General features: G+C 35.8%; 1 protein-coding gene across 20 annotated transcripts in view; it reads right to left on the bottom strand.

The window, feature by feature from the left end:
• Window positions 1-26826, bottom strand: part of LOC121329030 (calcium-dependent secretion activator 1-like) — a 100929-nt gene that overhangs the window by 33224 nt on the left and 40879 nt on the right. For 12 of the 20 annotated variants that reach the window (XM_041274245.1, XM_041274246.1, XM_041274252.1 and 9 more), the window contains exons 7-16: window positions 21930-22041; window positions 19457-19596; window positions 18522-18588; window positions 16133-16241; window positions 14229-14441; window positions 7968-8104; window positions 7233-7420; window positions 3033-3134; window positions 2516-2579; window positions 1667-1790 (exon numbers count right to left, since the gene is read on the bottom strand). In XM_041274245.1, coding sequence (XP_041130179.1) covers window positions 1667-1790; window positions 2516-2579; window positions 3033-3134; window positions 7233-7420; window positions 7968-8104; window positions 14229-14441; window positions 16133-16241; window positions 18522-18588; window positions 19457-19596; window positions 21930-22041 — 1256 coding nt within the window. Of the gene's footprint in view, window positions 1-1666; window positions 1791-2515; window positions 2580-3032; window positions 3135-7232; window positions 7421-7967; window positions 8105-12029; window positions 12042-14228; window positions 14442-16132; window positions 16242-18521; window positions 18589-19456; window positions 19597-21929; window positions 22042-26826 lie in introns of all 20 variants that reach the window. The other 8 variants (XM_041274243.1, XM_041274247.1, XM_041274244.1 and 5 more) reach the window with 1 other exon arrangement.

Below are 26826 nucleotides of genomic sequence, written 5' to 3'. Positions count from 1 at the left end.
AGCAGGGAGGGGTACTGCTCTGAACTGGGAACTGGAAAAAACCTTTGTTGCTTCAATGTATTCCCAGACCTAAGAGTCACTGTGTGAAAGAGGTCAGGTCGTCGTAAACCAGGAGGGATTGAGGCACAAAAGGGAATCAAGATCCACTATGAGCGCTTTATATTGGAATTGAATGCATTTTTACTTACACATCTCTAACATTGTGTATGTGGCCTACACCACTATTAAACATCTGAAACAAAAGGTACAGTTACATTAACAAACCTTTTCAGTCAACATACGTATATTGTACTTCAAAGACCCATTGCTGGCATGTGCTCACCATCATGTCTTCAAAGCCCATTGTTACTGGAACAGTGTATTTGGAATTCCTAATTGTACCAGAAGTTTATTTAAAATGCAATCACCTAAGAAGCTGCAGCAGTAATCTACCTATACTGTTTTACACCATTTAAGTGCCTAATTATCAGTATATGTCAAATATTAGAATGTAAAATCACCAAGAAAGTTGTCTTCTTTATTACTGGTACACATTTTTCACCTTTGTCATTTGAATTACCAGCTTTTCCCACTGCTTTACGACCGGCTGGTAAAATCACAGCTAATATATATATATATATATATATATATATATATATATATATATATATATATATATATTTAGTTTATATATATATGATATATCATATACTTTCTATATTAGTTTATATGAGTTTCATAGTCGTACACTGTAACAGATGGTTTAAAAAATAAAAGCACCACCAATTCAAGCTCAGTTTACAACATGAAATACCTGATTTGATTTAGTATATATAGCCTTGCTAGCACATTTTTAACTCCAGGCAATATTACTTTCAGGTGGTCCTGGAGACAGGTGTTGGATGCAGGCAGGTTTTTTTAACCCTTAAATACCCATTGTTAAATATCTTTGTTTGCAAAAACTAAACAATTCAGTGATAATCAATAGTCATGTTCCTAGTTGCCATTTCTTCCTAGAGTATGTTCCCTAGTAATGCCTATTTTCTCAATGTTAAATGTATTTAAGTAGGAAGCTAAAAGCAGAATTGGTGATGTTGTAAAGTACCAATATGTGGTTGTCCATTGGATGCACTTTTAATGTACATGTAATACAGTTTTCATAATTTCCTGCAGCTTAGTGTTTGAAACTGTTCTGAACTCCAGTGGATAAATTAATTCAATGTGTACAATACACTTTTATTTTCACCCAGGTGCAAAATCCAAAAAGGTTACCTGACAAACATATTGGGAGACAAAATGTGCAATGTAATACACACTAATAGCAACTGTACAAAGAGCTGAAATACTGACCACCAAAGTCTTTGGCCAATATTCTCCTATGGGCAAATCACAACTAATTCCCCCCTCCATAGTATTAAATGGGCAATTTGCCCACCGTAGAAAAGCATTGGACCTGTATGGCTAACTTTACAAAAATCTAAACCATACCAAATCTATAACCTTACTTATGCACCTAAACATATCAGGAACATATCTCTCACTAGGACCACCTTGATAGTTACGATATGTAAATTCTGAATTCTATCTGGACAGGATAAAAAAAAATCCCAAAAAGTCAATTTTACTATCCCAATGTTATGCACTGATATGAAGTGTTCTTGACATGTGAAAATGTAAATCCAGTTACCTTCGACTTTGGCATACTCAGACAGTCGAGTGTAGTTGACCAATGCGGCTTGCTCAAGACATTTGCGGATTACAGTCTTCACTTCTTCTTGTGGAACCGGGGTTACTATATCCTTCATCAGAACCTTTACAGCAAAACAAATGAACACCATATTCTATCTGTATGGTCTCTTGTTAAAATAACAATTTCAACACAGGGTTTTATTGAAATAAACAACAACAAGGGAATGCTAAAAAGAACAAATACCAATATTAATTAAAAAATTAAAAACAACAAAATATTAATTACGTAGTCTTAACAAAAAAAAAAGTGTTACAATTCAATTAAGCTCACATGGAAATTATGTTACTGTGTCAAAATCTTACACAAACTGACAAATGAAAGCCAAGCTTTCATAAAATGATGATACATGTAGGCACTCCTAAAGAAATCACTTATTATTCAAACTGTTTTAGCACCCATGTTTTGTTTTCTTTTTAGAAAAACACTGGTGTTAACTATTGTTGGAAATACTTCTGGCAAGCCTTGCATTGAGGTGTTGCACCTCCTTGGTCCTTTCACCTGGAGTGAAACTGTCCCCGGAATGATGCCTCCCCCCAATGACTGACAGAAATTGCAGCCAATGACATGCTTTGACGCTGCTACGGTGAACTGACTTAAGAAGTACAATAGTCACAGACTGTTTGACAGTAAGACAAGGGAACTGTGTCTGGACCAAATTTCATGCTATAAAATAATGTTTGCTGATACATGTGTTTCTAATAAAACTGCAAATCTGACAGCTACATTGTGTAGCGAATGGAAGTGTATGACAGTTGTTACACATAAGGTAATGGAGAGGCTGCATACCCTTTCTAGTAAAGACAACGTGGCTTTTAAAGCACCTTCAGGCCGACCAAACGGGAAGCAATACCTGTTAAAAAAAAAAAAAAAAAAAATAAATATATATATATATATATATATATATATATATATATATATATATATATATATATATATATATATATATATATATATATATATAATAAATCCTCATTGAAACTACTTTTGTGCTGACATGACTGGGGTTCATAAAGCACATGGAGACAGAGTTATATTGTGATGTCAGGCCTCAATGGAATGCACAGTTATGAAAAGGGCTGTATACTTTACAATTTGCTTCATTATTATTATTATTATTATTATTATTATTATTATTATTATTATTATTATTTATTATATCATCATCAACTTTACACACACACACACACACACACACACACACATATATATATATATATATATATATATATATATATATATAAAATGTATGTAAAGTATGCATGTGAAGACAGAGCACCAGAGATCCAACTACTGCAATACATACCTGAAATGTGTGATCTGATTTTCTAGAAGTAAACGCAATCTTTCTTTTATCTCTTCAAAACGTTCTTTCTCCTCGACTGTCACTGTTCCTATTCCATCAGGCCTGGGTGCAAATGAGATTCAAATAACACAGTAATTTACAACCCAGCCAGTAACATTGTATTTGAACACAAGCTTCATCTGGGGGTGGGGGGTTCAGGTCTCCTTATCTTAAAGTACTGAATGGGTGATTTCTTGAGAAAATAAGGTTATATTACCAAAATATTTGGGAATTCATTTGGAGTTAATTTCAACCCCATTTCACACTGGCTTTGTCAAATCTGCTTACAGATTACTTCCAAACGTGTGTCTGGTTTACCACCAGTAAGCAAGTCCAATATGAAACCTAAAAGCTTTCTTAAGCCGTTCACCCGTATGGATTGCATTTGAGACAAAGTCTGTTTTGTAAAGTGGAAGGTAAAGTGCAAATTGAAATCACAATATGCGTTTCCTATATTTATTCAAACAAGAACAATACAAGGCGTTCCTGCATATATTTACATCATCCTGAAATCCAGAATAAGAGGGTAGCGGGCCATCTTAATACATTCACTAACTGTCCAGGCAAACATCATTACACGTTTAGTCCGTCAAAAGCAAAGTACAAGGCTTTTTGGTTTGCTGTGCAGTCCCTATGAGGACAGTGTCTGTTTCTGTGTTGTATGACCCTTTTCAATTGAATAAACTGAACACTTACTTATAGGCCTCCTTCAGTGTGCAGCCTAAGCTGTGTAAATCCCCACCACCAGAATAGTTTGGCAATAAAAAAGCTCCAGTAAAGGATTACAAAACCTCTAATAAACCTTGTGTCAGGGGTTAATTGGCTGGGTTTATTTTTCTTTATTTACAGGCATCGATTCAAAACCAGAGAGCTCCAAAAAAATTGCAATTTATTCTGTAGTGTTTCTGTGACCTTTAAGTTAGAAATGTCTTAAATTAATGAACTGACGGCATTCTTGGAATCTGCAGATCAAAACAGTAAAGAAGACGCATTGGAGGCTGTTGTCTTGCTCAATTAAAAACTTAAGAACTGTTGACCAATTGCTTTCTGCTAGTCCCTTGCACTCTGGTAAAACTGCATGAAATCCTGATTTAAAAAATAAAAGAATACTCTACTGGTAGGCAGTTGGGTTACTATTAGTAAACCTCAAATTTCCAAAAGAACAAACCCTTGAGATTACATTGCACAATGTTTGTTTTATATTTAACTGCAACACATCTATTAGGGAAATAAAGAGTATTTAGGAGAGACTTTTAATAGTTGGACTGGTTGGTTTGCAAACCACTAGCAGCTTATGACTATATACATAACACATAATTACTTATTAAATCCATTTGAAGTAAAATTAAGTCAACCAACATGACTTAATTTCCACTATTTGTACCTATATTTAACTATATCTATAAATACTTATCTATAAGCACACTGATTGGCTCTGGTGAATAAACTTTGCTGGAGTGGGACTGCATTCTACAGGTCAGCTGCAGCCATGTTTGAAGCAATATGGATGTCTGGAAGGGCCTGCCAACTAAAACCCATCACGATCTGCCTGACTTTCTTTCTCAAACATCTGTGGACTATATTGTATCTGACATGAGGCGCATCTCTTGAATCTTCCTTTCAGATTTTCAGCAAACCATTTTCTCACTGTCCTTCACAAAGATGACATTTTCAGCAGTGTGATGAGAAAGATGTCACGTTGGTTGCTTTTCAAGTTATTGTCACAGTGGTTAGCACCAGTTCTGTCAACTTTACTCTCCTCACAATCACGCATCTTAAACCATGTCACAAATAATAATATTTACAAGGCTTGTTCATCAAATTCTACATACATAGGTATGGCAAATATATCAGTTTCGTTTGAGACGGGAGGAGTTTGCAAATAAAAGGACAATTTTACATAAAAAGGTATCATTTTCTCCTTCGTCAAAATAGCTTAGCTAGTAAAAATAAAGGCGTACTTCATGTCAAATTAATATTTTTAAATGAACCCTATAGTGTAAAGAACTTTCTTTTTTTTATTTCCTGCACTGTTTTGAAACCTCGCTCAGAGCAGTTACTATTATTATGAATTTCATACGTTATCATCCCTCTGCCAAGTTTACAGATTAAACTAAAAAGTGCTTCAGGGAAAATGTGACAGGCCTAAGTTTGTGGATAATAACATACAATATCTAGTTCATAAAAACCAACACCACAATACTATTATGTGTATAAGTGAGAGTCACATTCATTTTTAAAACACACTAACATATTTAAGAAAACAAAACAACACAATCCAAAAGGACATTGATAATTCTAACACTTTATAACACGATACGTTATTGAGCTGTACATTATTGAATAAGTAACGAGGGTTAGGGCTTGGCTAAGCGCCGCTTTTTGTTTCAGTCACTGATCAGATAGCGAGGCCGCCAAGTACAGCAGGACCTCGGACAGCGGCTAGTTAGTTTCTTCTCCGTGATGGCCTGTCATTCTGTCAGTCCTGACCTCCAGGCTGTCCTGTACTATCTGAATCACATTCTCCCTGCACCCTCTCACTGACTGCAAGCTACTGATGTCTCACTGTCTGACCTGATAATAACACAACACAAATAGACAACCCACCTCAACTCCATCACTGTCTATCACTGGAGCAGCAGATTGACAGCCACATGGTGCTCTGTCTTCACTTGACCTTCCTCATCATAATAGAAGAGACTTCTTTGTTTAACAAACGCCAGCCATGTTTAACAGCTAACAGCTAGACCAACTTGTAACTAGCACACATGTGCAGTGAAAGTCATCTATTAAACGTGGCAGAGTCTCACTGTAAAGTACACAGATAACGTCAACTGCCATTTAAAATTAGATACAAAATCATTTATAAAATATAACAATACGGGTTTTCGTATCCACCAAAACTGACTTCCGGACGTTAAATGCAGGCACATTACATTATTTAATTTGGTTAAGTAAATGCATGATTAGAGATTCTACTATAGTTTACTATCATAGATTTGTATCATATGTCAGTAGTCTGATGCAAGAGAAAATCCATTGGCTATTTATTATTTTTAAATAATGAGAGGCTTGACATTAAAAGACAATATGCTGCTCGTCGTACACACTCACAAATAGAAAATGTGGTGGAAGTGCATGTAGATTTAAAAATAAATGTACCTACTGTAGATGAGTTAAATAGTTATTTCTAAGCAGGAACTGGGGATTTATCACTTGCCTTAAGCTTTACACTGAGACATTCTTGTTCTCTTTGTGTAACAAGGGGATTTTACATCATTAACTGTAGTGGAGTTAACATTTGTATTATCCAAGAGTGAGCAGTATGTTATAGGCAGAAATATTACGGCACAGGTTGCTAGCTTTCTGAGCTTGTTTTAATCAGTGTGGCGACTTCTTAATCCATGTTTGGGTTTCAGTAGATACCATATTAAGAACTCTTTCTTACCTTTTTGGCTCAGGGGCTGGTTGAGATTTGGAATCTTTTCTTTTTTTAGAATCCTTTTTGAAATCCTTTTTTGAGTTAGCCTCAGGCTCAGGGACTGAGGGGTTTTGTGATTTGTCCCCCTCAGCCTCTGTATTTTGTAGAAACCCACCAAGTAAATCTGTCATTTTCTGACTTTTGGTTGTGCGTGGTGTGATTGTTAGTGACATTATGAGAAGCATAAGAAAAAATAAAGTAAGAAACAGAAAAAAGAACAGTATAAAGGAAACGAAAGAAACTGGAAAATCATGAATAAGACAACAAAGAGAAAAATAAATTAAACATAACGAAAGAACAAAGGCAAGATTAAAAGTAAAGCAAAAGAAAAGTGGAGGTTATATTGCAGCTAGTAATGCGTGACTAGTGCCACATTTTCAAATAACTATTCTTTAATGCTCTTTTATTTATCTATATGATCTGAGCGATCAACTGCTATTTCCATTCCCCCTATAGCAATGGGGTATACGCAACGCTGTAGTCATATCCCCAATATTATATATATATCATATATATATGATATTATATATATTATATATTATATATATATATCTATATATATATATATATATTATATAGGTAATTTTCCAGCCCTAGGTGTAGAACACACCTCTTAGGAAACAGGAGTAGCACATTTTTGCAAAGTCTTCCCTTTTTAATTTCAAATTGCAGTTAGTTACCTGTTGCCATGAACATGTGAAGCACAAAAAGCAAAGCTGTAATGTAGCAGGGTTGGGTCGATCATTGCTCCATTTTCTGCTCGTTCAAGTAAATCATTGAGATAGCAGAGATGTCTATGACAGCCTCTGACTCCATTTCGGGCACAATACTCATCAAGAACAAACACCTGCCCTGGACTGAACCAGCCCTATTTAAAAGAAAACAGATTCATTACATACATCAGATATCATACATGAACTGCATGAACTGCAACTGCATGATGTGTTATACATCAGATATCAACTGCATGAATTACCAGCATAAGATTCTGTATATTTAGCTAACCTGAATAGCTAAATATTACCACTGAAATTGACATTAAAGAATTTGTGAGACATATGCTTGATGTGTACAGTCTGTCAGAAATGTTTGGTATACAACATTTCAATCTTGTATGTACAATATGATTTAAAAAAACAACAATTCTACAACTTTAACATTAATTAAAAATAAATATAAAACAGCTACATGACCATGTTTTTGAATGACTGTACACAATTAAATTTAAATGATATGATTATAACCACAAATTGAATGATGCTTTCAAAGGCTTTAAAAATAAGCACAGACTTCAGCTAAACACATGCCTTGTAACTATGAGAGACTGAACATGCCAGGTGTTTTAGCATTCACTCCCAGCCATAACCTCAGTAAACAGTGGAGACAGTGAATCAGAATGTTTTTTTTCTACTTGCCAGACAGGAGTAGGAGTCATTAAGCCTGTGGTCCAAAGTAAGTCTCTGTACCATCTCGAAAAGTGAAGCGTGGTCAAAGTTACAAGGATTAGCTGAGATAAATTCATCCATTCCATGCTTTTGAGCTCTGTCTGCATCTGTTTGGTCATTGCACATAGAAAACAACAGGATTTAGAGAAATAATATTAATTCTGAAATGTGCCTCACCGATAACAGTGCTTTTTATTCTACTCTACTGCAAAGTACATACTGTAGTGTTAAACTTTCATTGTCAACTTGCATCAAAGTAGAGCAAATAAACTTAGCTAAAATACAATTTGGCAGATTTTAATGGCGTACAACCAACATGTTCTTTCAGTCATGCATGTATTATTTGGTTTAAGTAAACAAGATGTGTATATATCTTCATTATTTCTATAAACACTGGTGGGTTATTATATTAAAGATGAAATACAATGCATTCTCTTTAACATTAATACAATAGATTCTGCCATTCTATATTGGTGAATTTCATTCACTGTTTGCCTAATAAATCATGAATCGTGTGCTAAAAAAAAAAATTCGTAAATCGGCTAAGCAAGGTTTCTTAAAAGAAAAAGAAAAAAGATTTAAAAATGGCCGAATTTGTAATTACACAGAATTTGTACAGTAGATAACAGAAATAAAAAAAATTAAAAAATTATAACAACTTTCCAAAAATTCATAAGGATGTGTCAAAAGGATGTTTACTGTAACCGTTGGTTCACGTAAATAGTTGGAGTTGGTTGAGAAAATAGTTAGACATAGTGCCTGTTCTGCTAATCATCTCAAAAGACGAACAGACTTGACACAGCAAGGGTTACAGCCTGCCATTTATTATGAATTAATGGCCTGAGTGCATTCACACTTCTCATTTCAGAGGGAAGCCTGTAGGCACAACCTCCTAAGGCCTAACTAATTAATCTCAACCCGTGCAGCTAACATACACCAAGTCTACCAGTGAAACAAAATGCCCAATTCAATCTGGGAGTGGTCAAGTGGTTGCCCCCTGGGTTGCTGCTTTGTTCGTTAAGGGGTAACTAAATTAAAAGACACATTTTCACTTTCCATTACATTAAGTGAGCTTCCCATTACATGAAGTCCCTGCAAATCCCGAACAAACAAAGCCGATTTCTAATCCCTGCTCTGCATTCCATATCCTTTTATATTGTGTTTTCTACGCCGGACAAGTAGGCTATGTTGGCACCTGTCTTATTAAGTAACTATGAAGGCTTTTTGTGCAAAAACCTGTCTAAATAGCATTTATTGACACTTTACACTTGTAATTAACTACAAATCCTGGACTATCTTATTATTGATCAATTGTGTCATCTTTAAATATATTTATATATTAAAAAAAAAAAAAAACATCTTCAGAAAACACGTGTTTAGTATTAACTCTGTCGTAATAATTGATTTCCACTTTAAACATCCTATAATATCTACACTGAAGGATGCTCTTCCATTGTCCTTAAATGTTAATAAAAAAAGAAAAACAAAACTGATTAGTGTGGTTTTGAACATACAATATATAAACATACGAATCACTTAGAAAGGCAATGTTTTATTAAAACAAAACATACTTTGTTTTTTGATTTGTTACATTCTTCCCATTGAAAGCTCTGTAGTAACCTGCCCAGCTGTCCAAAGGTAAATGATTAGAAAATCCCAAACCGTTTGCAATGATATGATGCAGTTGAAAAAAAAAATCTGAAAAAATAGGTGATTTTCTATCCCTCTCATCTGGTTAAATTGTGCTTGTCACATCTGCTTGACATTAAAAGAATGAAGATGGGGTTTGGACAGTAACAGACAATGACACTAGTCAACCTCATCTAGAGAAAGCAAGAAAAGAAATGACAATGATTGATGGCAGCTATTCATTTATAGATACTTGCTAGAAGAGTCTTGACTTGAACATTGAGGCTATTCTACACATTTTTATTTATTCTTCTTTTTTTTTTTTTTAAAGATTGGCCCTCCCCTTCCTGTTATTACCCCCCCCCCCCCCCCCCCCCCCAACTGATTGGTTAGGGCCTGGACCCCCTAAACCATGATGCCTGCTCTGCTGAGCTCAGTCTGCTACAGGAAGGGCAAGGCAGCATGACAGGTTTCCCTTTCTCAGACAGAACACCAACAACAAAGAGTGCTTTGCCTGTGTTGTAGGACACTGTACAGGGTGGGTAGTGTTATATACACAGTATAAGTGTTTATATAGAGTTCAAGCAAATTACTGACTGCCTTTTTTTTTTTTACCTACTAATAGTTACATGAACTATACTGTATATCACTGTAGATAATGTTTTTGTCACTATAAGGACATTGTCCTTTATACATGTATTAGGGCATATGCTGATTATGTAATACAGTTTGGGTCAAACTACTACTGGCCAACATAAGTTAACACCAGAAAATGTATTCTTATATTTATATAGAATATTTACAAACTAATTTTTTTTAATTAAATGAATAAAACACTTATCATTAAGCCTTGCTCAGCGTTTAGAATGATTTAGTAATACAGTTACAATTAAAATATAGTAAAGTCACATGCGCCTTTTCAGATTACAAATACGATGATTTACAGTGTACTTTGAAACTGCATGCAATCTGTGATTTTTGTTGAATCGCTATACTGCATGTATTGCATTCCTTTCAATGTAGCATTTGCAAGTTGACAATACTAAAATATGTTGCAGTGTATTTATGGTTTTCTAAAAAACACTTAAAGCATACCACTACTGAAATACTAATAGGATAGCAATGCATTTTGGTGCAAATACATGGGGATTATATGAAGCTGTAAAGCAGAGTGGCTTCATTCTTTAAAAAAAGATATGGGCAAAATCCTGTATTTCCACCAATGAATGTAGTACATCACACTTTTAGTTTCCTAATCAGGCATCCAACAACAAAGAAAAAAGAAAAAGAAACAGTAGTAATATCCTGCCTGAGGGTGGCAAAATAGTTCTGCCTGCTATCCAAAGGTACATCTATATGAAAACAGGAGTATTTTATGGTAAGGAGAGATGGCATCACCAGCTCCTTCTCATTAGCATTCAGAATACTCCAAATACATATTTGCCAACTCTCGTAACCTTTCAGCTCCCTTAAGTAAAGCATTCATAGATTTATCCAGCTACATTTAAAAATTTGCATACTGGTTTTGAGTTTCTCAAATTTAGGTCTGCAAATACAGAAATTGTTTCAGGTCAGGCTAAATAAAACCGGTGTTTAATTAAAACAAAACCATTGGATTGTTCTTAAGTTCACTGCTATGTTTACACACATTTATTTAAATTTATTTCCTTACTCTCTCATATTATTTCAAAGTTCAGAGACCAGAGACCAGAGCTATATTAATGCAGCAATCTGGTTCAGGGGATGCAATATAAACTTGGTCCTCCTATCGCTGTACATTATAATACCCAATAAAAATTACTTTAAATCCATAAAATCATTCAGGTTCAGTTTCAAGGCTGATAATGTGATAATTTCAAACCCTTTTATTAAAGTGCTCTGTGTCAACTGAACTAGCCGTGGATTTGAAAAAAAAAAAAATCTCTATGGTAACCATGCAGTTGCTTTAAGCACGCACATTACTGTTGGGAGAAAAAAAAAAAAAAAGATATAATTTCATGGTGCAAAATGATCTGTTTGCCAGAACTAAACAGTCAATTATGTGGATTCCAGAGAACAAATGTTTTATTTACACTATTATTGTGTTGTTAATTAATATTTACCTGTCTGAATGAAGACTAGGAACTGGTAATAATGAGCTTTACCAGGAGGAGCATTTGACACCAATAAAAATGTAGAGAGAAGGCAATTATGCAAACAAAAAAAAATAAATAAAAGAAAGAAAATCACATGCATCCTAACTGGCATGAATGGAATCGTATACATTATTTCAAACCTAAATTGAGGAAAGAATTATCTACAAATTCTAATCATGAGATATCTGAGAAGACAAAAAGCACATTGCAGATGTCAGATAATCCAGGTTGATTATCTGAGCAGTGCCAGTTACAGGGAAGCACTTACCCTTGAGTCCAGCTAGAAGTTAGCAGGGTAAGAAGGAACAAACCAGAATAACATAAAGGCTAGCAACAAGGCCCAGGAAAGCAGACAGGAGCCCTAACCTAGCAGCTAAAGTACTAGGGTACAAGTAAAACATGTAAAGGAAAACATAAAACACAACCTCTACCTTCCAGAACATTCTTATACTGAATACCGTGCTGCAGACGATTTGTTCTGGGGCTGTTTCTTTTACAGTACATACTAAAATGTATTATTATTATAAGTATTAGTAGTAGTATTACTACTCAAGAAAAAAACAAAAAAAAAACAAGGCTTACTGTAAAATATTTGGACCTTAAATAAATGGGAAGTGAGAGAAAATATTGATACTGACAGAAACACTTACCTGAAGCCAAATATCATTGTGTAATAAAAACTTTCACACTACTGATTATTATTATTATTATTATTATTATTATTATTATTATTATTATTATCATCAACATCACCATAATTAAGTCTTCATTAAGTTACTGTCATCAAAGGCTGAGGCAACTGACTTGATGTTTACAGGGAACCTGCATATACAAACGTTGCAAACCTTTATAAAAACTTATTTGTAACACTGCCAAAAATCATTTGTTCCCCTACTTCTGCATCATAATAGTCCTGTTTTAAGGGTGAATCTCAGTACTTGACTATACTGTTTAAATCATTTACATGTTTTACATTTCCGACTGTAAAGAGGGATCTCAGTTAAAATAAAACAAAAACCATGTATTTTCACAAATCTTCTGCAGCAAAGTTCTTAGTGGTGTATCTCCTTTTCTGGCCAATGTCACTCAAAATGACCAAGTTAAAGAAATCTAAATGAGTTTTGTTAAGTTAGTAAACTTTGAATGACATTAGCTGGACTAGAGAATAAAGTTATTTTTATTACAAAATTGAAAATGTTCATATATTATTAAGACAAATAAATAAATGAACAAACAACATATATATATAGATATATATATATATATATATATATATATATATATATATATATATATATATAGATATATTAACATTCTGCATAATAGTTTATCCTTTGACTGTTACTTAAATAACCTACAATTTATATTTAATATAAAAAATAGACACTGGAATTTAGTAAAGCCACTTACTAATTTGTCCATGATTGAATCTGGTATTCTAAAATGTAAATCACATAGCAGACAGTGTGTAAACAATCAAAGGATTTTCCCTATTAACTGACCTCATTTTACCAAGGAGTTCACAGATATTATTGTTTTCAATTTCAACAAACCATATGTGGAAAATGGATGTTATCATGAAAGGTATATTTTCTCTACAACCCATTTATTCTAAACAAAAGCTGTAGCATTAGGTAAGTAACAAATACAATTAAACTACATTAAATGACGGTATAAAACTCCAATATTGATAGGATGCACACCAAAAGACATTCAGTTCTTATGAATAGCAGGATCTATTTTTGTAGGCTTTTAATATTATACACAGTGGTTTTCCTATGGATCATTCCTCCCAAAAAAATCTGATGCCATATACAATTTTATAAAACTAAAGTACGGTAATTCCTTGCAATCTACTAATAATAAACATTGAAGTCTTTTGACCATTATCATACAACACCATGAATGATTTATGCAAATGTAAGATGATTAAATACAAGAGCAGCACTGCTTTAACGTTCTTACCTTCCCTTGGATATCAGTACAGTACACATCTTACAGGTGCAATGTTTAACAGCAGCATATCACATAGCATTCCTCCACTATTTGCAATAGAATGTTATTGTGCATGAATAATTGAGCTCTGAAGAGGACATTACCTTAAGCTATGTTAGTATTATATTTATTAAGTCCTTAAAAATTGTGTATTTGTATATTCAGCTGTGGTAATTATAAAATTACGCAATGTGATGTGTTTATTTTCCTTAACTTCACTTTTATTTGGATACAAATTCTGAAGAGAATAAATAAATAAATAAATAAATGTATATATCATTTTGCCACCATTAAACAAACGTAATTGTGTTAGTAACTCGTTGTGAATGTCTAATGTAGGCAGGCCAACTAAGTAACAACTTCAAAATGTCAGAATTGTCTGTACAGTGTTTCGTTGTGAAATGAAAAAGGCTGCCTAATGGTACACTACACTACGACTTGTGAAAAGCTGAAGTAATATTACGTTACTTACAAAACTGGGAAATGGGGGCATCCATTTGGGGTGCATTTCCTCCCTTGGCATTAAGTTTCTGGACCTGGGTGGGGGGCACAGGCTTGTGGGACTGGCCAGTGGCGCGGTACATAGCCTGGACCCATAGAATTCGGTCCTGTTCATCGTCACTGGCAAAGATCACAGTGTCTCCTTCTTTCACTGCGTTGAAGAATGTTCTGCCACCCTCCAACCCTAAAACCAAAAAGGGAGTTATGAACTTATTTAGAGTTGTAATAATGTTGGCAGACTGTGCATGTTAATGGGTTGTTGCTGGTTTCAAGGTTTGTAACACTCAAATTACACATTGGATGTAGTTAGGTGGATGCAGACCCATCCTACTATTAATCCTAAGTACTCACTATATCATAAATGGTAAGCTTTCACTTGTTAGACGTGCTGTAGCTCAAAATCCATCTAACCAACATTACATCCTTGCCACTGCCATATCAACATCCTTTTCCAGAAATAATTTCTACAACTAGAATCGCTAATGCAGTTATTTCCGAAGGCAAGACAACTGCGAGGGCATTGAAAAATGTCAACTGAAAACATAGGGCAGACAAATATTGCGAGTGTAAGAAGGATATTAAAGGGAAAGTCAGATTTTTCAGACAATCCCTTTAGTTTACATATCAATAATACATGTTAATATTTCTGCCACTCCTCCCTTCCACAATGTGATGGCACTGGCACAACAGTGACTCTGAGCGAGTCTAAACAGCTCTTGTCAGCCATCCAAGCCCCTCATCATGTGACTTGGGTCATTTTCCCTCAGGTGGCTGTAAACTCAGAAGACAAACAACCCCTTAAGTTTCTTAAGTTTTACATTATTTTGTCTTCATTTTGCTGGGAGGTTGTGGCTGTTCTACTCTTGTAGCTTATTCCACTAAACATACATATATAGTGGATTTTGAGTTTAGAGCTCTGCTGTCCACAAGGAATCTAGATTTCAGTGTGCGACTTTGGGACAGAACTAGGGGAATATAGCTTATAGGTCAAAGTGCTTGGGTTTGTTTGTGTTTTTTGTAATTTTCTCTGTTCGTTACTACATAACATTCAATGTAATTTGGGTGAACCAATCCAATGATTCAAGTGCATTGAAACATATGGGGCGATCTCTGTTTGGAATTTTTTAATGCTGAAGAAGACATGAAACCTAAGCATTTCATGTCCACCTCGAGCTGAGTGATTGTATTTATGTTACTGAAATCACATTGATTGTTACCATTACCTATAGTACAGCACTCCACACTTTGACTAACACTACCTACGCACACTGAAAATGTTTCTATAGTAAACAATTATTTTAGTAGGCACTGTAAAAAAAAAAGCTTTAAAGCTTTAAAAAATTTCCAGCAGTGGAAAATCAACAGCATCAGTTCAAATATCAAACACATATTTTACACCCTGCTGTTTCTATAGATACATATTTAGTTGAAGTTACTTGAGAGAAGAGATTTTTAAATACATATGAGCATTGTTCAAAATCATTGCTTGTTTTTTCGGAGCAAATATGTTTAAACAAAATTCAAATCTGTGGTTAAACTATATGGTCAAACGACAGGAGACAGTGTGGTCCAGTGGTTAAAGAAAAGGACCTCTAACAAGGAGGTCCCTGGTTCAAAACCCTGGCTGACACTGTGTGACCTTGAGCAAGTCACTTAACCTCCTTCTTTTAGGTGAGATGTTGTTGTAAGTGACTCTGCAGCTGATGCATACTTCCCACACCTTAGTCTCTGCAAGTAGCCTAGGATAAAGGCATCTGCTAAATAAACAAATAATAATATGAGACTATGAGTAACACTGATGACCCACACCAGTGATTTTCAAAAAGGTTTCAAAATTGTTTTCACATGGTTTTTGAGGTAAACCTGCTGCACTACCTGGCTGTGGGTCAGTGTAGTCCACGGTGTATCCGTCAAGCTGCAGCAGTTCCTGTGGCTCTGCCTTCTTTTCCCTGTAACTGCACATAGCAAAGGTATACTGACTAACCTAAAACAGAACACAAGAGAAACCACGTCACCACACAATCACTTCATAGGCAGCACATATTCTTGAACAAGAACACAGTAATAAGGAAGGAGGCAGGATCTGAGGTTTTAAACATCTCTTGGGGGGGGGGGGTATAAAAAAGATAACACTACTGGTTCTTAAGCAGAATAATCTACGTCTAACATCACAAAGACCTTACAGATGCTGATATGGTAACAGGGGGTCTGCAAGGCACTGTAAGGGTCTGCACACTGTACTATATACTGTAGCCAGGTCTGTCAGAGTGGCTTGCACTGATGTTTCACCAGCTCTGTCATTCAGCCCAGACGAGTCCAAGAGTGACACTCTGTCACAAACAATGTGAGCTGGATTGCGAGGTGCCAGTCATATTAAGGCAATCTTGAAATCCCAGCAAGCAGTGCAATCGTCACCTCTGCTGCAAGTGGCAGCTCTCACTCCTGTGAGTTTGCTTCTGTGTGACATGATCAACTCAATGTCATGTTCTTGATGCAAGCTTTCCCAGCTGCAGGGCGAGAGCCGGGCTAGCCAGCTCTCAAGCGCCTTCGGGACGCCATCAGGCCACATCAAGGCCCCCAAACAGTATTCAGCATTAAAGTTTGGGATTGTCAAGGACTAAAAAGCTGTTATAATAAAGCAGAGGATTCTACATCCCACAGGCTAGTGACCTACTGTCAAACTGACAGTTAAAGGATTTTAAATGACTTTGCTTTGATTATACCACATGCTCTGCTCTTTGAAATAACCTTGTTATTTTTTCAATGTTTACTTCTGCCAATGGTATTAAAAAGAGAAAGCCAATTGATTTTATACACTTGCTTACATGTATATGTCTATAGCTGTGTTATTATGTTTCCACCTATTAAATGGAAATTGTATTGAAAAAATAGTACTTGTTTTTTTTTATTTTTTTTTTTTTATGTTTTTCTGTACTGGGGTAGTGGTGTCTTAAGGGTTCTTTTTTTTTTCGTAACCTCTCTGTTCTAATTAGTTTCCGCTTTGCACAACCAGGTTGTCTTGTGGCTGCATTTTAGTACTCTGGTGACACACGGTGGTGATGTAGTATAACTGCACGTCGAATTTTGTTTCAACCATTGAAATGCTTATTTTGTCTTGGGCTGGTTTGTTGAGATAGGGTTTCACAATTTGAAGTGATGCGTCATAGTAATAAACTACCTCGATTAATTTTTGTCAACCACCCAAGGCACTACGCATGGATTTTGGTTAGAACTGAGTAAAGCACTATGACATGAATTTGTGAGAAATATTCCTGAAATTACATGATGTCATAAATGTTGGCCAGTTATGACAAGGGGTTTTTGGTAAGACATCTGGTAATATAGAGATGGGACAAAGGTTAAAAGAAGTGCCCCAAACTGTAAATCTATAGCCAAAATTGATATATTAGGTCAGACAACTTGAAAATCATTAATACCTTTTTAATTTGTATTTATTTATTTTATTGATTTTTTTTACCAAAATGTCAAAATGAACCTTTCTGACAGCAACACTAACAAAACACTTTCCGTCTCATGATCCACCTTATCAGCAGAAGGGGGAACCCACACATCACAGCAGTCCCACACCAGAGGGGATGTACTACAGCACTTACTTGGATAAATGATACAAAAATATAAACCAGCTGAGCAAATTGTTTTCTCTCTAACTGTTAGATCCCTTTAAACAGAAAAAAAGCTAAATAATACAAAAATAGAGGTACAATAATAAGTGAATAAAAGAAATAAATCAAACTGTACATGTTGGTAAATACTTACACGAGACTGTACATGGTATAAAAAGAAGATACAGAGAAAGAAAAAAATAAATAAACAAACAAAAGGTGTGAAAGAAATAGTTGTTTGCATTAAACTGGCATCTGCCACTAACTTCATCCAACTCGAAAGACTGATGGGAATGAGCATTCTGAAGCTAGCTAACCACCCAGAACTGTTGAGCTAAGCACTGTCATGTGATCTAGAAGCCGGCACAGAGACTGCCCTACAGAGCAACTGGATACTTGCTGTAGCCACAATTGGAGACATGTGACATTATCTGGACTGCAGAAGACTAAATTACTTTTATAAAATATAAGATGACAAAATGTTTACCAACTTCCAATACATTTTTTTTTTTATATACCTATTTTAACACACATTTTTGGTTTTGCAAAAATATTAATAATATGTTTTGTTACCAAGCCCTGTCTCAGAGGTTCATACAATAGCCTGCACTACTATAATAGATGATTTGAATCTCACGTACCTGCACCAGGACAAAGAATCTTTTCTTCCATCTCTTCCAAACATTTTTACCAATTGCCCAAAGGTACCTGAAAAATATATTGATCTATTAACATATTTATTAAAATGTTGTTTAACTGCCTGTTCATACATTGTGTGGAGTTTAAAATAAGCTTAACCCTTCTTGTCTCATTTTTTCAGTGTTAACTATCTGATTATCAAGTCTCTACACATTTCCCTTTTTCTGCAATTCCTGATCCTCTACCTTTTTTTTACCTGTCAGAAATGTTAAATAAATGCATATCGTTCAGTTCATGCCAGTTCCAGTGGCTCTTCAGAAATGCCAATATTATTTTCTCCTTACAAAATGTAGCTGCCCCCTGCTGATAAAACTGATAATTACCACTTCTAATTTTTCTTTCCTTCTGTACTTATTTTAATGGGAGCTAATGTTTAACGTGTTTAATGCATTGTTGTTAAGGCTTTAAAATACTTTTATTGGATTTAAATCAGTGATCTTTCTCCAGCTATGTCCAGTCTTACGTGCTGTTCTATTACACAGACACATGGTGTTATCCAGCGCTGTAAACATTCTTCTATGAATGGGATGTGTGAACAGAAGTCGCTTCACTGTAATCATGACATGCACTTCTTGGTCATGTTACTGGTAACATTTTAAGGATAGCTACAATAGTGGCTGCACCAGGAGCTGGAGATTCAAGCCCACATAATCCACTGTTCAGCCAGCTGCACTAGAGTACAATGATAAACTCACTAGAGGGCAGCAATTGTGAGTATCTGCTGGCCTGATCCAACTGTACCAGACTCGAGTTACTGTCAGATAGCCCTCTTGTGGATTGATTCCATTAGATTAGCAGCATTATCTGTGATGTTTCATCTCCATGCCACATGCTTTACTGACTCTTTGCACTGTTACGTTGCTCTGTAGAAACGTACCCACAATGCTTCATATTCTGAGGTTTATCCATGCGGACAGCCAGTTTGATTTTCAGGTCGTGATCGGGGCAGTTTTTGGAAACTGTCATTTTGTGCAATTCTGATTGCTTAGGGCTGTTTGGTGTTGGATGCAAGACGACCTGGACAAAGTGCACAATTTACATAACAATCATTACAAAAATACATATATATTAATTAAAATATTACCCATTAGTATACAAGCGCTTTCATAAATGTGTTATGGTTTATGGCACTCAGGCAGACTGACACTCTTTAGAATTAAAAAGGCATATTCTAATACAGAATGAAACAGTTGTCATATTACAATAGCTTTATATTACAACATAAATCTACTCCCGTGCTTGACTAGAAAACTAATTATGAACAAATCCCTCCCCTCAAGTCTTTTGTGCCCATTCTGGATATAATCTGAATCTTTCCTATAATTCATATTTCAATACCAAGGATTATTGGAAAATATTATACAGGTACGCAGTATACATAGGGTAGAGTATATGCTTTTACGGAACATATTCCAATTACAATGTGTATTAAACAAAAGTGTGCATTTAATTTAAATCAGGCATATTAAATCAATATTCCCAATCCATGTATGCCTCTCCTCACGGACACACGTTTGTCTTGGCAATGGAATGTCTGGGAGTGAGCTCTATCACACCCCTTTTGTGCATTTGAGTTGTTTGTCACTCTTCACAGTGTTGTCACATTTTTATATACACATAATTGTATTTAACAACCAGTCCTGAACTCTTTTACAAATTGATTTTTTTTTTTTATTTTAAACCTGCATTGGCAATGCAAATATCTATTTTAAAACAATAAATACTAATTAAAAAAAAAAATGAAATAAGCTGTACATTACTTCACATAAAAACCTTTAAAGTTCACCTTGAAAGCTTCTTAACATGCAACATTCATCTTTAAGTCTCAGAGCTTTGATAGTGAGTGCTGCCAGTGTCGTAAAGATTTAAAACCTGTATCATCAGTTCATGGGGGTTAATTTTTATTGGGCTCACTGCTTAATGAATTCATTGATGCTTAAAAGCTTGCAGGGCTTTAGTGCCATCATGTTTCAAATACATATCTTGAATAAAACAAACTAATGTGAGTAACACAAGATGTCATGCCATTAGGATATCTTAAAGAGACAGTATCACGTCTATATAAGACAGCAATACCTATAAGATGTACTGGACCTTGCTGTACTGTTTCCTATCTTCACTTGAAATTACTTTCACTAGTTTTTCAGCATTATGAACTGCATCAAGCAACCCTGATCTTGAAGCTTGGTGGTATGTTTACGTTTCTGACTGCAGTTACAGAATTAGTTTCTAATTCTCTCCAGTAAGGTAGCAGCAGTAGATGTGTCTATTATTCTCACTCGAGAGTTTGCCAGTGCTAAGCTACAGACAGTAGCTGTTCAGGTTGATAAGAAACAGTCTGGCTGGTGTCAGGGGCAGCCGTGTCATACAGGATGAAGGAACTCAATGGCCTATCGCTTTAATTTTTTGTCATTTAGACACCATTAAAATGTGATTTTTGATGTCTGTAAAATGCTTACTGCAACGGTAATTGTATACAGTAAATTAAATACCAAGGCCGCTGTAGTAGCTTTATACTACATCACATCTATCATGGCATATGACAGATGTTGCTGCGAAAGAAATGCAAAAACTTTTTCACGATATACTCCAGTCAGCAGAAACACAATTTTATTAATATGAAAACAGGCTTCCCACATTTTCAAAATCTATTACACAGAGATCAGGCAACGCTATATTTGTAATAGTCGTCAACACTATGCCAACACTTGTAATATTTTAAAAGGCCAGACTCCATTTATCAAAGAAAATCTATTCTGTACTAAATCTTGCAGACAGCTTTGATGTTGCCAGACATCTGAGAGCCTGCAGTATGACTCAGTATTGGCAGGTAAACAAGTCCGTTTTCAAATCCCACCAGGTCTTTAAATTCCTTGGTACAGCATCAATACAATACAACAGAAGTAATCATCCCAGCTACCCTTAATTTTAGGTAAGGCAGCATTTCACATTGTGCTTGCAGGGCTTTTGAACTTTAAGGTACCACAAACTGGAATAAATGGAGGAACATAACATATTATTACTGTCTTAATTCTATATATATAAAAAGTATATTTTATGTGATTGAGCAATGTACTGTTTAAAAAAAAAAAGTGAATGTATGCGATGTGCTCAAGAGCTGTTTATTTACAAACTACAGATTTATCCATCAGTTCCTAAAACTAATTGAGCTAGTTACACAAAAAATATGAATGTTATAAAACTGTGAATAATATTGAACTACATACCTACACTGTGGTTGTTTCATGAGTGTAACAATAGCAGGATGGGTTTTTTTTCCAAAAAGTAAATGCTTGACGGGTGCGTCTGGGACCACTGTTGAAGAAATCAATTAGAAAAGAGGACCCTACCCTTCCCAGTTCCTTGTCCTCCAAAGCGAGTACCCCAGTGCTCTCTGTGAACAGCTTCACCTTCACAGCGGGCAGCGGGTGTGTGCTGGTAAAGTCACCTTGAGTTCCCCAGCTGAAAGACAAGCATGGAATAGGGTTAGAAGTACTGTAAAAGGGGCTCCTGAGTGGCACATCCAGCAAAGGCGCTCCACGTGGAGTGCAGGATGTGTCCTATAACCTGGGGATCGCAGGTTCGAGCCGACTGTGACCGGGAGTTCCTAGCGGGTGGTGCAGGGGCTTAGGTCGGCAGGGGAATCCATGGCTCACCACGCATCAGCGACCCCTGTGGCCGATAGGGCGCCTGTGGTTCTGCAGTGGAGCCTCCAGATCTGTGTTGTCCTCTGGCACTATAGGTCTGGTGGCCTCACTGTGGATCCACAGTGCGAAAAATGACTGATTGGCAGGAGCAGGTTTCAGAGGACGCGTACTCCAGCCTCCATTCCCCAAGTCGGCGGGGGGGGCTGCGAGCGGTGAGTCGGGGATACAGATAATAATTGGGCACACTAAACTGGGGAGAAAACCAGGGTAAAAAAGTAGAGCTAATTTAATTGTAACAGGAGTTCCATTACAGTACCAACTGCTTCCTACAGAGTAGGGATAACCTAAATAAACCAGGTTACACCTTTTATACATGCAGGATTTTATACTGACAGTACTATATTTATTTGAACAAATACAGCAATATGGCAGTGCTTTTCTTCATGGCTTGTAGTGTTCCTTTGAGGTCCTGGTATAAAAACATTCTAAACGTTAATCCCATATTTGTTTTACAGTATTGTACATAGACATCACCATGACTACTATTCTAATAAGAAACCTTGTGTGTACTTATTATGAAGTAGTTTCACAATTAAATGCGTCACAAGCCTGAGGATAGCGTAAATATTCAATTAATAATTGGAAAGAAAGTTAAATAATTCCAGTAACATTTTCCTTGTTTTGTGACTGTTATTTTTCCCCTTTCCAAACTCAAAACCTCTAATTTGCAAAAGTGATCCAAACACATTGCCAAATGACATTAGCAAACACTGGCATCCTTTTTTCATTTGAAACTGGTCTTCGGTCGCATATGAAGCACTGAGCAGAGTGGTATAGTATAAAGCATTTAAAAATAACACTAGAAGTAAATAATGCTACTTAGTAAACATCAAACATAGGCAGTACTGTAAAAAAAAAAAAAAATCACTTAATATCAGCTATTTTTTATGTCACTTGCACAAAAGATGTTTGAGGCACTGGATTTACTGGGGAATGGAATATGGCATGATGTCATTAGCTGCTATGGCAACAGCCAGTGCAAGACCATGATTCAAGCCACAGAGACATAATTTGTATTCATGCTGTGTGCAAGTTGTATGTGGACTGAATTTTGGATGAACGTCATTGTTAGAATTAGCTACCAAGGTTAGCAAGGGACCTGTATTTCAAGGTAATAAAGCATGATGATTGTGCTGTTAAAATGGAAGGTGAGTAATGACCGCAGGTAAATTCGGTTACCTCTGCCACACATTATATATCTATGTAACGTTCCCATCCCTTTACAAAGGAATAAGGACAGTACAGCAATGCTTGTCTTAGGAAAACTTTACCATTCACTATGCTAATGAGGTATCTGAAAAATGTACTGAGTTCTGCAGTATCTCCTCTATAGAGAATATGACTCCTATTCTGTATGTACACTCTATAACATGCAGTGTTATATATTACTAATATAATACCTTTTCCTAAGATATTTTCGGATTGGTTATCAATTTGGCACCTGCACAACCAGTTAGCTCCACTCTTATGCTGGCAATACACTGCTGACTTCCATTTGAAGAGAATTGAAAGTGGCACTCGGTAAGCTTCGACCTTGATGTTACGCACCTGCTTACAAGCATATTTGACATTGCATAAGCAAGGTCCTTCACAATCTAGGCAGAGTCCTCTATACAAATCAGCTCTGTTGTGGACTGTGCTTTTGATTTAACAAAATGAGAACTGACAAACAAAAGCATGTATTTTCTTCGTTCATTCTTCCACTTGGTTTTTGCAAAAAAGGTAACAATGGAATCTGTTGAATTGAAATAATTAAATAACACACATAAAGCAATTTCCTATTGGGGTGTAAAGAGCTTTCAAACTGTTACAATTTAATTTAACAAGAATAACCACCAATTGGAGATGTGTGCAGTGTTACCTTCTCTGTTAATTAATGAAAAAGCCATTCAACCACAATATTCCAAATCAAAATGTTCAATATTTTTTTTTTTTATCTTAATTCATCTATAGCAGTTTGTTGACCCCGGGCACTTATTAAATTATGATTTGTTGCACCAGAATTCTAAGCAGATGTCTATTATCCAATCACTTTCCCTGTTCTTGTTTATGCACTCAGTAGAAAATGTTGACACACATCTGGTGTTAGAAATGAACCCTGTTGGTTTGCTCTCTTCAAGTAATTTGACAGCTCTAAGCATCCAGTGTGAAGTGATGCTGATGCAGCATCATGGCGTGGGTTCACAAAATGAATTCTGAACACAGCAATACAGCTACATGACACAAAATGGAATCCGATACTCAGTCCATCACCATGCACCTAAAGCTAATCAAAAAGCTTAATCTGCAGATATCTCTCTACGGTCCATCCCATTTCACATACCAAAGAAGGGACTGCATTAAAATTCTTCTGGCATAAAAAGAAAAACTGTTTGCAAAATATGCTTGTCCAGTTGACTGTGTCTCCTCCTGTAAAGACCATCTTCTTGCGCGGCATTGCATTTCGAGTGACAGAATTGCTCAGCTGTACTGTATATGTTTGTAGGCTATTTATTTATTTCCCCTTATTGTAATAATAAAGAAGTAGATGTCTCATGGTACACTTTTTGGAGGACACATGTGCTCGTGTTCACCCCTCCCGAGTCAGTGCAGCGGTTGCAGTGGTGACCCAGGCTTAAAAAACTGGGGAGAAAATGGAGTAAAAAAAATAGATACAGGTAACAGTTTCTCATACATCTAAATGTACCAAACTGCAGAAACAAAGTGCACCTACTGTACTAATCCATTAAACAGATTTATCTACATTGATGGAACCAAATGTCATAGTCTAGGCATCACAGGTTTACGTCTTATTTATTGATTTATTAATATTTTCTATAAATACGCTCTGAGCTCTTAATACCGTACTGTATCTGAGGGATCACTCTGAAACTTTAAATTGAAAAAAAAAAAAATACAGTGCATTTTTAACCAGGCGCTGGCTGCACTGAAAGGAGATTTGACGGGTCAGAGTAGTGAAATACTGTATAATACTGGTCAATCATTTCTGCATAGAACTTTGCAGTACAACATGCTTACATACCGGTACTGATTTGGCCACTCTTCTCTTGCATATATTTGCAATTCATTAAATTGTACAATGAGACCAACTTCAATAAGCCGCTTAGATCTCCTATAAACCCCTCTCAATCTTCTTTTACCCTTTTTAAGAGTCCTTTGCCAAGGCAAATTACAGCTCAGATTCCTGAACAGATGCACAACCACTCTTCCTACAGAAACTGAATTCAAGCAACCTTTCTAGATTGTTGACCCGAGACCAGAGACAGACTATAACAGGCAGCAAGACTGTGGGAGGAGGCTGCACCTTTTCTCAGGAAATCCTGCATTAGGTCACTGAGACGGCAGAGGCTTTGGCTTTTCAAATCAAAGCTGAAGCCCCTTATCCTGAATAAACATTTCATGGCGTTGCAAGCCAACCACATGCTCTTCTGTAAGTCGGATTGAGACGATTCTGTGTGTGAAAGTGCTACATTGCTCATTCATAATATTGGTATGTTAAATGTATTGAGTTAATTTCCAATAGTAAACAGTTGGGTCACTGAAAGACAACAACAACATGCTTGTTTCTGTAAAGTTAGCAATTTGAGCCGTCCCTTCAAAAGAAGTTCCTTTTTATCTACCCCATCTGTCTGCACCATCAAAACAAGTTTTGTCTTTTTAGACTGATGCGTGTGAGAACATTGGACGATACAAAATGCTTTAGTGCACTACAGTCTTTTTGTTTCTTAAGATGGTCCATATTATTTTTATTGATAGGTTTATAACAGTACAATGCTCCACAGTGACTTCCTCAATAGCGTTTTTTTCAGTCATGGTGCTATACTGATTTATTCCTCTAGATGGCACCCCAGGAATTAAAATGTATTACAGGCCAGCCTTAAAAAATAACCATTAACAGACAGGCATAATTTAAATTCATTGACTGTAACCTGCTTTTAAAAAAAAAAGCTATCTCAAATTAACAACAATCCCAAACAGCGTCAAACAGCAGATAAAGCGTGGCAGGATAATTGCTCTGAAGGTGGCTCAGCAGAATCATTTTGTCATTTTTATTTCATTTCATTTTTATTTGCCCTCAGGCTGTTCTCACTGATGAAGTAATAAAAGCATAGTCACCTTGCAGCTAGCTTTAAGAATATTCCTGCTAGAAACTGAGAATGTGCAACACTGTTTTATATATATATATATATATATATAATATATTATGATATATATATATAATATATTATATATATAATATATATTTCTGAAAGCGAATGAAAAACAGAATTGTCTTTTTTCTGTAAAAACAAATCTACTAACTCGCTAAACCAAAAGAAAAAAAACCCTTCAAAATACTAAATTAACTCTAAGTGTAAATCAGTCATTGTTGCTTTAAGAATGTGCCTCGCTCCCTCTGAACTTTAATTGATTTGAGGACAGTCGAAATTCCTGTTGTTCCTCTGCAGCTTGCCTGTTTATCTGCAGCAGTCACTTCAACCTGTAATCTTTTCATTAAAATAAATTGAAAGTCAGGTGAATGAACAGCTGTCACTTCAGT

Source organism: Polyodon spathula, chromosome 16 (assembly GCF_017654505.1).
Source record: "Polyodon spathula isolate WHYD16114869_AA chromosome 16, ASM1765450v1, whole genome shotgun sequence".
Lineage (NCBI taxonomy): Eukaryota > Metazoa > Chordata > Actinopteri > Acipenseriformes > Polyodontidae > Polyodon > Polyodon spathula.
Note: the sequence above shows the minus strand (reverse complement) of the source record. Positions and strands in the feature narration are given on the sequence as shown.